General features: G+C 42.0%; 1 protein-coding gene across 1 annotated transcript in view; it reads right to left on the bottom strand.

The window, feature by feature from the left end:
• Positions 1–14,529, bottom strand: part of MOGAT2 (monoacylglycerol O-acyltransferase 2) — a 108,317-nt gene that overhangs the window by 40,186 nt on the left and 53,602 nt on the right. Inside the window, exon 3 of the mRNA XM_063432300.1 lies at positions 1,680–1,884. Within this exon, the coding sequence (XP_063288370.1) occupies positions 1,680–1,884 (205 nt within the window). The remainder of the gene's footprint in view (positions 1–1,679; positions 1,885–14,529) is intronic.

The following is a 14,529-nucleotide window of genomic DNA, read 5'->3' as shown; positions in this document are numbered from 1 at the left end:
AGAGAACTTGATATCTGCTAATGAATCGGGTCCATGTTGACAAAAAATGGGATCTATGGTAGTAAATTGTGGGAATGAAATATGCGATCCCAAGAACAGAGGAACTATGGTAAAAAACATGAACTTCACTCCCAGGAGCTCTCAGTGTTCTGTTTAATAAACCCTAAACAGCAATTTTTGGGGAGACTGTCAGAGCAATCGGCTCTAGCTATTAGTGTGTTATCTGCCTTTTTACAAGAATGCAAATGTCATCTCTCAGTTACCGTAGCAATCCTGTATTTAAATAACTCTTTATGGAGATCTCTCCCTGCATTATGAAACCTTCCTCGTATTTCTTGTCATGGTAACAGGGATACGGGATAACATATCACTGTTACCTAAATGCTCCAATATTTATTTAACTCATCATTGAGGTACCTGGTCTCAGGCACTAAAACAAAGATATAGCATTTATATTGATGTATTTCCATGTGTGATTAACTATTTAACCATCAATAAAATACTGTACTAACTAACAGGCTGAGATTCTCCTATGTATACTAGTGATGTCAACTATGATGGTTCAAAGTATTGATAACGAATGTGTCAATTATCCCTAAACTCATATACGTGCAATATATATATATATATGTATATACATTGTATATACCGGAATATGTCAAGTTAGACATTAAGAAGTCCCCTTGGGCACATGCAATTTTAGTAATCATGTTTCCACAACTATCCCAGAGTTCCCAGCTTGATATGCAAATGAGCACAGACAGGCATTGTGTTTCAGACTTCATACTGATACCCTTCGCAATGGCATTGTTTTAAACACAGCTTTGTTAAACCAAATTAAACCATGAACTGTGATCCAAAAGGACCAGTGACCAAAGACCAGCCATGGATTGTATAGTTTCGACCATGTGGGTCTTGTCATCATGGCGTCAGTTCTGGTCTGAAAATTGATGCTTCTCTTTTTTTCTCGATGATAGAGACAGACAGATAGACGGATAGATGGACAGACAGATTTATAGATGATAGAAAGATATATATAGATAGATAGATGGATGGATAGATGATAGAAAGATATATATATAGATGATAGAAATAGATAGATATATAGATAGATGGACAGACAGATATATAGATGATAGATGGATAGATAGATAGAAAGACAGAAAGACAGACAGACAGACATATGACAGATAGATAGATAGACAGATAGATAGATAGATAGATAGATAGACAGATAGATGACAATGCTTGTACATACCACTCATCTCACTGAGACACATTGCTGCATCATGCTTCCTGATGTATTCAGTGATCTCATCTCATAGAGAAAGATTGGAGGTGAGATACGCATGGACGGCATAACGCCAGCCCATCTAATCAAATGCTCTCCATGAGCTACATTTGAATGTGAAGAGGAGGAAGTGCCTCCAGTGACTGTCAAGAATAGGGCCACTAGAGATGTGTTTAACCCTGCACTATAAACATTGCTGTTTCCACGAAATGGCAATGTTATAAATTTAAATGTTAAAATGACAGTAACACTGAATTCCAACATTGAGATGAAGTGGTCTGAGTGCCTTTTGGACAAATCCAACAGAATATGAGTTACATCAACCGAACAAATGATCGAAAAAAAAAAATTAAAGATGTACATTACTATTTTCGTATAATGTTCTTACCCCCACTCATGATGTAGTCCCTGAAAAATGGAGCTCGGAACCATAGAGGTAACATCAGGAGATAAGGAGTAATTCCTGGGAAAAGGTCAGGAAATCCAGTTGCCTCTGTGCAAAAATTGGTAAATGCTCCAGCCACAAGCACCCCGTGGGGGTGGGATCCCACGACATAGTTCTCACGAGGGTCCAAATCTGCTGTTTTTACTAACTGCAAGACAAAACCCAAAAAATTATTACAATAAGGAGATTTATTGAAGCTTAGTATTGTATTTCCAACCTAAGTTGTCTACTGGCATTTTGTGATGTCTGCCACATTCAGGAAGTTCCTTTTGATACCTCCTAAAAACAGAAACCCCAATGAGGTGATTTGGATTCAGCTTTGCCAAAGTCACCGTGGCCCCCAAAAAACTTCTTCCATCTGAGAAATTATTTAGTCTCTACTATGTACGTGGGGATCAATTTGTTTACATGTTAGAGGTGTTGAAGAGATATTTGAAGATATCAGTGAGAAGACCACTAAATAACTTAATTATGGACTCTAAAGTAGGGCTAGTCATTGACATGTTGGGAACCATAGCAGACTGGTACACGGCAAGAAAATTCAGTTTAGTGAAATAATTTATTCCCAAATATAGAATTTTTTTTGCAGTTCAGTTCGAAATGAATCCTAAAATCTAAACCAGTCCCGAAACCTGGTCTGATGATTGTTCTTGAAGGTAGATTTTGAGGACCATTTCTGTACAGACCTTTTAAAGTTAACTATCTAGAATTGGCCTGGCAAGGTTTGTCTGGTAATATCTACAGAAGTCCAAAAATAATACCTACTGGGAAAGACACCATTTTCTTTATGTATGTTAAATAAATAAAAAGCATGTTATGAAGCTGTCCTTAATATGCAATCTGGAGTTCTGTTGTTGTTAGACTGGAATTTATTTATACAGTAAAATCAACAGCAACTGTGTCAGATCTACACAATCTTTCCTTTAATTACAATCTGTTCCCAAACTAAAAGGAACATGATAAAATAAAATTACAATATAGCCTGGAAGACGTAAAGCCATTGGTTAACAACTATATCAGCATCACCTAGAAGGTAGAATTTGTCAACTCTTTCTACATATTATTATTATTATTAGCTCAGTTTTCTGTAATCTACCGTAACTGCTGCAATAAACACACATATAGAATGCATATAAAAAAGTTAAACTACCACCATGTACAAATTAATTAGAGATACACAGGACCCAGATCTTCCTACTTATACTAAACGATGGGAAGAAGAATTTCAAACAGACTTCTCTCAACAACATTGGAGGTCCATTCTACACTCGGTACACAAATGCATTACCTCATTAGCAACCCAAGAAAGTAATTATAAGCGTATCTCCTGTTGGCACTACACACCAATGAAAATCCACAAAATCCATATTACAACCCCAGCTGTATGCTGGAGATGCCAACATAATGCCCCACGATAGAGACATTTTGGGCTAGAATACAAACTCTTATACAATCAATTATGGGCGTTTCGATTCCACTCTCTCCCGAACACTGCATCTTCACACTCTCACCAAAAGGCCTCTTATTTAATCATCTTGTTATGGCCGCGACACAATTAATTCCCAAATATTGGAAACAACCACAAGCACCCTCGGTGATGGAATGGACACAGAGAGTCGAGGGAGTTGAACAGATGGAAGAACTAACATTTGCTAAAACTAAAAACTACAGCAAGTTCACACAAACATGGGAACCATGGAATAACTTCCTACAGGCTAATCGACTGTGAAACGCTACGACTTATGACATTAATTGCCATCCTATCCAGAACAGTTTAGAATAATACACCCCAACGACCCTGGAGGTAACCCAAATCTGACACAACCCTACAACTTTGCTAAACAATGAACGCAAACTGCAAAACTGTAGCCCTCTAATGTCCCCTAACAGAAACAGAAACTGACTCTCTACTGGGACTGGAACTGAACCAACCTTAATGTCACCCTTGCTGTTAACCACCCACCACGACCACCACATTATTACGGTTTTAACTGCCCAAAAGATGTATAAAATGGACCTAGAGATATTTTAATTGTATGCCAATTTTGATTATTAATCATACCACAAACACAATTTTCATAAACTGTAATGTAATCCTGCACCATTCAAGCCTATCATTAACGTTAGTGTTTATTGTTAGTGATTTATGATGTACTGTAATCTTACACTTCTGTTTCACCATCTATTTGCAACGTATTGTTTTATATGTATCTGAAAAATAAAAATCTTCAAATATAAAAAAAAAAAAAAGTTAAGCTATTGAAAATATAAAACTAAATTGTATTTTTTATCCATTTGCTGTGGATATAGGTCACAGCTTACTTGAATACGCCAAACATCATAACCACTACATCATCTGGTCCCCCCCCCCAATGTCATCAATGTATTTAAACCAGTTTAGAATGGTTTGACTTCTTACCTCGGGTAACTGCCGCACTTAACTCAAGAGACGCAATGGAAGCTCCTAGCTAGAGCTTCCGGCTCTCCTAGAGAAACGCCCAGCAGATCCCAGGTAAGAAATCAGATCATTCTAAAATGGCAATATCTACGCTGAGTGTACATTTCTCTTACTTCTTGAGCAACATATGAGCAGTACTTACTGAAAGCACGCAGTCCTTCAACATACGATTTGCAGTAGCAAAAAACAAGCAAAAAAAAGTGCACTCATGCCATTATTAGTATTTATATAGCTCCAGCATGTTCTGTAGCACTTTAGAATTAGAGAAAGGCCCTTCTCAAATGAGCTTACAATCTATGGTAGGTGGATATATATTGTTGGGTGTCTTGTCCAGGAACACTTACTGGTGAGGTAGTCATAAGCGTCCTCACAAAGGAGCAAGGGGGGGTAGGTACCCCATCAGGTAAGTGAGGGATGGGGGGGGGGGAGACAGCCTCCAGAGCAGGTAAGTGAGGGATGGGGGGAGACAGCCTCCAGATCAGGTAAGTGAGGGGTGGGGGGCAGCCTACAGATCATGTAAGTGAGAGATGGGGACAGCCTACAAATCAGGTAAGTAAAGCATGGGGTTGGCAGCCTACAGATCAAGTAAGTGAGAGATGGGGGCAGCCTACAGATCAGGTAAGTGAGGCATGGGGGTGGCAGCCTACAGATCAGGTAAGTGAGGCATGGGGGTGGCAGCCTACAGATCAGGTAAGTGAGGCATGGGGGTGGCAGCCTACAGATCAGGTAAGTAAGGCATGGGGAGCATCCTACAGATTAGGTAAGTGAGGCATGGGGGCAGTTTACAGATTAGGTACGTGAGGCATGGGGGAGGGACAGCCTACAGATCAGGTAAGTGAGGCATAAGGGGAGTGTAGCAGGACACCAGTGGATGGACAGGCTCTGCTAAATAATAAATCTCAATCTAATAACACATGGATTTAACTGGCTGATAATCATCACCTTCAGGATTATAGAAAATAATTCAGGACTTCATGTATGAAGTCAGAGTAGGAGGATGTAGGACCAAATTTTTATTTTTTTTAAAGTTCCATCTCTGCTGTATGTCCCATGTAGTCAGATTCACTATTACCACATATGTGGACTATGATACATTAGAGAAAAGGGAAATGGTTACAGTCACAAAAGTGTTAACTAGGTGCATTACTTCCGCCCACAGTGTTTTTGGGGCTGCACAAAGCATACAAAATAGACCGGGAAAGGGCAGTATACCCTTTCCTAATGTCTAAAATGTCAGGGACTGAATCCTCGGTGTTGCCGATGAACGAGGGAGGGCTGTTTGATGTGTGTGTTTGTTTATTCAGCAGTGAGTGTATGTATTCAGCAGTCTTTGCGTATGTATTCAGCAGTCTGTGTGCAGGGCCGGACTGGCCCACCGGGATACCGGGAAATTTCCAGGTGGGCCGTCGGCACCTGGGGCCGGGGAGACATGTGGATGTCCTGCGGCCGCATGGAGAGCTTGGATGTCGGCCGCAGGGGAAGCTCTTCTTGCGGCCGCTGGGGGAGCAGGCTGTTCTGTCTCTGCTCCCCCTCCCTCGCATGTTAGAAAGAGACCATTAAGCTGCACGCGAGGGAGGGGGAGCAGAGACAGAACAGCCTGCTCCCCCAGCGGCCGCAAGAAGAGCTTCCCCTGCGGCCGACATCCAAGCTCTCCATGCGGCCGCAGGACACCCACATGTCTGTGTGTGTGTGTCTGTCATGGTGTGTGTGTGTCTGTCATGGTGTGTGTGTGTCTGTCGTGGTGTGTGTGTGTGTCTGTCGTGGTGTGTGTGTGTCTGTCGTGGTGTGTATGTGTCTGTCATGGTGTGTGTGTGTGTCAGTCGTGGTGTCTGTGTGTGTTTTTAAAAATAGTGTTTTACTCACCTTTTTTTTTTCCAACGTCGTGCTGGTCTCTGCCTCTATGACTGAGATCATCAAAATCTTTACACTCTGCATGGAGGTGCTGAATATTCCTCATAAAGATGCATTGATTCAATGCACCTCCTCATGCACAATAGCCTTCAAATGCTTTCCTAAGGGAATAGAGGTGGGGCCAGCAATGACAAGACCGGCACGACACAGGAAAAAGGTTTGCTACATAACATCAACTGTGATTGAAACGCAGGCATTTCTAACATAAAAGACACAGACATCGTGGCACAGTCACCAGGAAACCCAAAGATTTGTTACAGTTAATGCAGACATTGCACAAGAAAATACATGTAACTTTCATTTATGTTATGTGAGTAATTTACCCGTGAATAGAACAGCCGTCAGAAAAGTTTGGGGTCTTGCAAAAGTCTTGCCAGGTAAACAAATTAAATCACATACCATACAAATTATTTGTAGCCTCCCTTCTGTTTCCTTACACTTCAGTTCTGTGTCCCCGATGGTGGACCTGCTTGTGAACCTAAATACTGAGCAATATCCACACCAAGTGTCATTTAATACACTCACAAAACAAACAATACATAAATATGTTCCAAATGTGTGCGCAGAGTGAGTACGGAGCTCATCGCATGGGGAGTCTCCCAATAATTGGTATATTACATCACAAATAGTAGAACGCAAACTTAAAAAACAAAAGGTGCAAAACAGGTAAAAACCTCAAAGTATGCATTCTTTATAACCCTTTCTAAGGTCACGTTTCATATTTATAAGATTGTACGCGTACAGTGTATAACACAAAAACATCATAAAATCTCCTGAACGTGATATGACCCTAGTATTTATTGATCTATTACAAATATTAACGTATTAGGTTATTTGCCAATAAAAGTTATCAAACTGTGTGCTGTTCACTCATTATCTCTCCAGTAAGGAATCATTATGAAAGACGTGTTTTTCTCAAGGTTTGTCCATGTTTTTCGAGCCCTGTATACTTTGGACAGATGTGGGTACAATGTTCTAATTGTGGAGAGTAATTCTATTCGATCAATGTGAAGACCCTTTGCTATCATGTTACAACTATATCCGGATGCTGTTTACATTTGGTGGTACTTAACATGGCTTCAGGCTTGGAGTGGGGACCCATTCCCTCAGGGACAAATTTATGTTCCTTCCTTTCCTCTGGGGATGCACGCGTTGGCCACCTATTAGTGTATGTTTTAATACCCTCTGATGTCCATTCGCTTGTATACATACCTATGTGTCTAGGCCATCATTTCTGCCTGAATACTTTATCTAGTTATCTTTAGCCTAGGACAGGGGTTCCCAACCCAGTTCTCAAATACTCCCTACCAGTCTAGGATTTAGGGATTACCGTGTTGTGTCTAAAGTGTTTTTTTTTTTCTCTTTCTAAAAACACCTTAGACACAACTGGATAATCTCTAAACCCTGGACTGTTAGTGGGTACTTGAGGACTGGGTTGGGAACCACTGCCTAGGACATAACAGCTTTGATTCCTCTCTATATCCTATATTTATGTCTGACGTGTCTGCTTATGTCATTTTGGCATAGCAAGCGACTCTGTTATAAATTGCACAAACTAATTAAAGAATATATTAAAAAAAGAAAGTAATGTGCAGAATCAACGGTAATCAGCTATGACAATTTTAAACCGACCTGTATATAGTGGATTGTATAACAATTGTAGGTCTCATCTTTCCTATTGGAATGTTACCAGAATATTGCTAAAATTACATTGTACACCAAAATGTTATGAATTCGAAAGTTTTAGGAAGGCTGCACTCAATCCAGTGAAATGAACCAGACTCGGTGGGGCTTTCCTTTACATGTCATCATTTCTTTCACTGTCAGACCACTGCATATGTTGGTCATTTAAAGGACCACTATAGGCACCCAGACCACTTCAGCTCAATGAAGTGGTCTGGGTGCCAGGTCCATCTAGAGTTAACCCTGCAGCTGAAAACATAGCAGTTTCAGAGAAACTGCTATGTTTACACTGAGGGTTAATCCAGCCTCTAGTGGTTGTCTCACTGACTGAAAATCACAGTGAGAAGAAGCTGGACGTCCATAGGAAAGCATGGAGAATGCAATGTCGGCAGAGGGAGGAGAGTTCCCCAGCGCCGAGGGAGCCTGGTGCTGGAGAAAGGTAAGTGGCTTAAGGTGTTTTAACCCCTTCAGCCCAGGGGGAATGGGACTCTGAGTGTGTGGGGGTCCTATTAACACTATAGAGCCAGGAAAACGAGTTTGTTTTCCTAGCACTATAGTGCTCCTTTAACCCATAGACTAATATTTATTATTACCATATCAATATATAATAAAATTATCATCCATGTATTTGATACAATCTGTGTTTTGTGAGAATTCTCTTGATGACTAGCCACTGGAGTTTTTGGTTATTTTTTGCCTTCTTTTGATTCAACAACATAAAAAGATATATTTTAAAGGTTGAACTTGATAGATTACAATGTAACCTACATGCTTGGTTATCATACGCTAGCAGCCTTTGGTCTGCCTTATAATGAGAGCCATCTGACAAATTAGGGCTTTTTATAGTAATGAAACTGGTTCCATAGCTGACCATGAGTGTTGAGTGATGGAGCAGGTTGGTGCACACCTGTATGAGGAGTCCACCAACTGAATGACAGGGAGAAATGGCACAAAAGGTAAACGACAACACGGGGGGCAGCAACAAAAGTGATTTGTTTAAGGCAAGTGACAATTATTATATATGGAAAGCTCAATCCATGGGTCAGGATAACAGATATCCAGAAACCAGTAAAAGATACAATCAAGTGGGAAAGGCAGGAGTGAGCTAAGGTTCGGTGACACCTGAGTACAATATTCTTGTCAATGGTGCATTTGTTGATTTAACCCCTTAGGACACAACTTCTGGAATAAAAGGGAATCATGACGGAATATTTTTGTCATATGTCCTTAAGGGGTTAAACTTTCATTATATACAGTATACTTTGCAGTTTGTTGTTAAATCTCTTCATGTCTAGTTTCCCCTTTAATGCAGTGCCAAATGGTAAAATTATACAGTTACGGTTAGAATTATTTTTAATCAGCTGACAACTGAAGTGGAACCAGTAGACATCAACCCTCTCAGTATTAGAGAGGTAAACAGTGCATTTACATAACATGTCATACACTTCACAACTTCTCTAATAATGGAATAGGGCCATGTAATGCTCTAGGCTGAAAACTGACATTAAAGAAACTATTTTCTATGCAGTATTTTAAAGTATGGGCACATGGTAAGGCCGAAATGGCACAGACGGGCAAATTAAAATATCTGCGTAAGACGAGGAAAGGGCAAGAGGCAAGTTCTAAAGACAGTTCTAATATTTGTCACATTTTCCAAAACAATGAAAACGACTAATATGCTTAGTGGGATTTTAATGCAAACTTTTAGAACACTTCCAACATTTTATTTATTTATTTATATATTTTTTTTGACATTCTTTATTTAGTTTTCTCACAGTTATAAGATATGGAGACATTGGCTATGCAAGTTATAAACATAGAGGTTTAAGTGCGCCCTTTTTTCAAAGGGTTGTGCGGCAGTAGTCGCGATGCAATCACGTAGTAACAATACAACATTAACAACTTATTAATACTCGTTGATTACAAGTTAACTTGGGAACATAGAACGATATGCATAGCAGTGTCTTGGGGCATGTGCTCGTGCTGTCCGAGTGTGCCATCCAAAACGGCAGAGTCAGTGGAGTATGTGGGCTGCTTGTTGGCTAGAGAAAAGACACTGTATTGCAAATAGGGTGCTTGTCGGGGCCTAACGCCCTGGATATCGATGTCGGCCGCAGTCTTGTTGCCTCAATAGCTTTTGACTCTGGGCAGGGGGTTCTATGCGTCACTGTGTGGTATTATGGCGTTTCGTCGGGGCGTGTTACCGGTCTGCAAGTGGTTGGGTTTGCTAGTGCATGGAACTATGCTGAGTTGGCGTGGGTGTCTTAAGGGACCCGTTGTGTCCCTATTGCGGCTTATGTTAGGCTTGACACTACAGGTTTCTATAATCGTTTTCTTATTCGTCTTTTGTAGTAGTTGATCGTATGCCCAGGTGGGCATGTTGAGCAGGGGCTGTCACATAAAGTCCCCGAGTCACTCGCCTGAGCGTGCTGTGCCCTGGGTTTGTGAGACGGTCGAGATCGTCTGCTCAGGCATGGGTTTTGCCGCTTCTCGGTTATGTGGCTATGCTTGTGTTTGATCTATAATCCGTCTGCGTCCTGTTATCGGTTACCTGTGGGTGTCTGTGTATGCTGTCGTGGGTGATATGGTACGTTGTGGGGTAGCTGTTTTTGTTTGTGTATGTTGACGGTTCTGGTGTTGGCAACACTCGTTGGATGGTATATTTGCCGGTTGTTTGTGCTTTGGTTTCATGTATAGGACCGAAACAGGAGAGAGGGAGAAGAAGAGAAGAGAGAGAGAAAGAATAAAAAAAAATAAAAAAAAGGGGGGGGGGTGTGGGGGAGGAAGGGTAGTAGCGTGAGCAGACCTATGATGCAGGGCCCCTGCGTGCCTCTAAGGAAGCTCCATGGGGGTGCCCCCTCTCCTCCCCTCATTCCTTCTTGGTCCCGTCTGTGCGGCCCTCTGAGACAGAAATACTGTCCATGGGTACCAGTGGATAGTGGATAACGTGCCAGGTATTATCCACCCTGGCTTGTAGGCTGAAGGGGAACCCCCACTTGTACCGGATCCTCTGTTCCTGCAGCATGCTGGTTAAAGGGTGCAGGGCCCCGCGTGCATCCAGTGTGATAGTGGAGAGGTCATGGTACAGGGACACCTGTGCATCCATGAAGGTTATGTTGTGCTGTGTTCTGGATTCCTGCATGAGGCTTTCTTTGAGGTGGAAGGATGTCAGGCGGCATATGATGTCCCTGGGCTGGCCGTCACTCCTCGGTGCTCTAAGGGCCCGATGTGCCCTTTCAATGACAAAGTCAGATGGGGCAGCTTCTCCCAGTATTTGGTGGAACAGACCTGTCAGGAGCTCTCGGGGATCTTCGTCGTCTGCCTCCGGTATGCCCCTTATCCGGATATTGTTCCGGCGCCCCCTGTTATCCAGGTCTTTGACCTGACGGCGGAGATCAAGGAGGATGTTACCTTGTCTCGTGGCAGCCAGATCAGAGGTCAGTTGGTGTTGTGCGGACTGCAGTCGGTCTGCCTCCAGGTCATCAACCCGCTGCTCTAATGCTGTGAGGTCTGTCCTGACGGCCGCGATCTCCTCCCTGATGGTCGCTCGCAATTCGGCCACCAGGTACTTCTTGTCCGCCCGCGTCATCATGTTGGCGGTGATTGCTGCCAAATCTGCCGAGATCTGGGCAAGGGAGCCGCGTGGGGGTGAGTCGGGGGTCGAGCCCGCCTGACTGTCCGAACTGGGGGACGGTGGTGGCGGGGCCTCCTGGTCCCCCGTGCCGTGTAAGCCGTGCGGTGTGGATAAAAATTAGTCCATCGGGCCGGATTGTTGCCGCGTGGAGGGTGCTTTTGCCTGTCCAGAGGTTGTCAATCTCTTTGATTTCCCCATTAATGTGGGTATTTAGTGCTTTGAAAGCGTGCTGCACGAGTTGGGGCCTAGGAGCTCAGGAAATATGCGTCCTACTCCATCAGTGTCTAGGCCACGCCCCCCTCCCAACATTTTATTTTATTATTGGGGGACAGGGAGGGTATTGAGAAATTTTTTACTCTACATAGCCAGGATTGGGTTTAACCCAGTACTGGATGAATTGGCCAGCACAATATTTGGGGAAAAGGAGCGTGTAAACCATAGTCCATTATTAAACTTTGCCTTCCCTATAGCAATAGGAGATGAGGCAAGCATTGTGTGATCTGTGCCTGAAAACCTTCAAACATAGGTAGTGAGAGAAAAAAAAAGTATTTGTGGGCACCTGATTGGTTATTATGGGATCCTGGGGATGCCTCTTCCATTTTTCTGGACCCAACACACAATGATATGATGAGGAAAAATCTAGGAGCCTGTTATCCTTAGCCAACAACGCTTGGATTATTTAGGTCCTGCTCTCTGCGCATAGAGTTGAGTATCAAAGGGAATCGTTGTATGCATTCAGTGTCATTCATCAATAAAACGATCTACAGATGCAGAGGGACATTATATTTTTAACTGAATATCAGTTTTCACAATGAATACTCCATTAGTGGCTAATATGTACACAGAGATGGGGGAACTTTGAAATAGGAGATTGGGACTGGAAATAACTAAACAGAACAAGAGGACCTGAAATGAAGAACGAAAACTGAGAAATAGGCAGAGGAAGCAAATCTTTCATCGACTGATAAATGGAGAATGTAAGTGGAAAGTAGACGGATATTTTCAACAGAAGGAGGATCAGTGGAATGATTAGGTAATTAATATAAGAAATGGTGGAAGGCCGGGAAAATATATGGAATTAAAGTGGTGTCCACCATTGATTTCAAATTTGTAACAATATTCGAGCACCAAACATAATTCAACAGATATCATTTAAAATGTGTTCTAGCGCTGCTCGTTGCATGCAACGACTTTAAACTAAAGATACTCAGGCTCTTCACATCTAAAGGTTATTGCAATAATTAACAGCCAGCGTACTTTCAATGGGTAGATGTGAAGCTTAACGCAAGCCAGTTTTCATTGACAGGGCTTTTTCCAAGTTCATCTCAGTACCAATGTCCCTGACTAGTTAAAGTCAAACTATGAAAATAAATAAACCACTTGTGGAATTACGCCATAGAGCATTAAATAAGTAATGTATTCATAACAAAGGAAATCCAGTCTGGATTAGTTACTAATGTTTAGAATAATTTGTGAAGTTTTTATGAACTAGGCAAACACAAAATTAACTCTCTGCTTTTTAATCTCGTAATGTTTCCCGACCTTCATAAACCTAGGTGTTCTTTCACTTCACCCAAGTGGGGAGGGGTGGATGTTCTCTCACACCTGTGGAATATGCCACCTCTACCCCACGCTGCATAACTTAACCCTTAACTACTTAAGGACGGAGCAATTGTCCTGGAGACCATGGAACAACGCAGTGGGAGGAGTGGGCCTTGACAGGGCCAGAGAGTGGGCAGGTGTAATGTGGTTGGGGTTGGTTTAGGATAATACTGTGGGGGGGGGGAGGGGGGAGGATGGTTAGTTTAAATAACGGCCATCTTAGAGAGTGGCCATTTTAATCAGAGCCTCACTTACCTGTTAATTGTCCCTCCCACCCTCCCTAGTTGTTGAGGTGTTTTTCCCGTTTGGTCACAGCGGCGGGAACAGGGCGTGCTAAAGTCGGAATTTTGGTGGAGTTGGAAGTGGACAGGCCAAGGTCTAGGCTGGAGTAGGCCAGATGGAAATAAGGTTGGTAGGTTCGAGCTCTTCGGTGGCTACGAACCTAGGGGTGTAGGGGTGTCTGGGGTACACCCCTACAGTTAACTTATGGAGCTGGGGCCTCTTTGGTAGGCAGTGTGTTACAAGTTAAATGTTATTTGGATGTTATTTATTGTTCAGGTGGTAGGGTCATTGTCAGGGGGATTGTGTGTGGGGATAGTAACATAATGTCAGTTGTGACAATGACCCTAAATATGTTAATTTATTTATAGATATAAGAATAATTAATAAAGCTGTGGACTTTATACTCCAACAGTATAAACGGTGTCTGTGTCTTATTTAAGTTAAGGTTTAATTAGCACCTGCCGAATAACGACGGTGCACATGTCAAATGTCTGAACCAAAACAAAACCTACAGTTTGAGCTACATGTCTGTTCAACCATAATTGACCTCTTTCATATAAAGTGCACCCACACTTATTATATATCACTTTGTTCGGGTGAAATAGGGCTTTCATTTCACATTAAATATGGTTATATAAAACATAATTTTATCTGAATAAAATCTAAAAGTGTTTGAGATATTACAAACTGTTGTTATGTTCCAAGTCCTGCATGGCATTTTAACTGTGAATGTCGCAATACTGTTAGCTGTTACTGCAATAAAGTACACATATTTGTGTTCAGCGATGTCTCACGAGTACAACAATGCCCCCCATGTACAGGTTTGAGGTATTTTGCAAAGTTATAGGGTCAAATATATGCCTTGCCCTTTTCAGTTTTGACTCATCGGAATTTGCCAGATTGGTTTGTTGGGCCTGTGTTGCCTTTGTGACATGGCCATCCAGGAATGAAATTTACCCCATCATGGCATACCATTCCATTTGCAAAACTAGACAGCCCAGGGTATTCAAAACGGGGTACGTATTTTCTAGTGACTAGTCACAAAGTGTGGCCAAAGTTGGTGTTTTTATTGTTTTCTATAATTTTTAACACAAAGAAATGCACTTTGACTGATGATATCATCGTCATTATGCGTTTTACTGTTCTAAAACACTCTTATTTTTATTAAGCGATGTCTCATGAGTACAACGGTATCCCCAATATACACGTTTTCTTTGGTTTTG

This window comes from Pelobates fuscus, chromosome 1 (assembly GCF_036172605.1).
Source record: "Pelobates fuscus isolate aPelFus1 chromosome 1, aPelFus1.pri, whole genome shotgun sequence".
In the NCBI taxonomy this organism is placed as follows: domain Eukaryota; kingdom Metazoa; phylum Chordata; class Amphibia; order Anura; family Pelobatidae; genus Pelobates; species Pelobates fuscus.
Note: the sequence above shows the minus strand (reverse complement) of the source record. Positions and strands in the feature narration are given on the sequence as shown.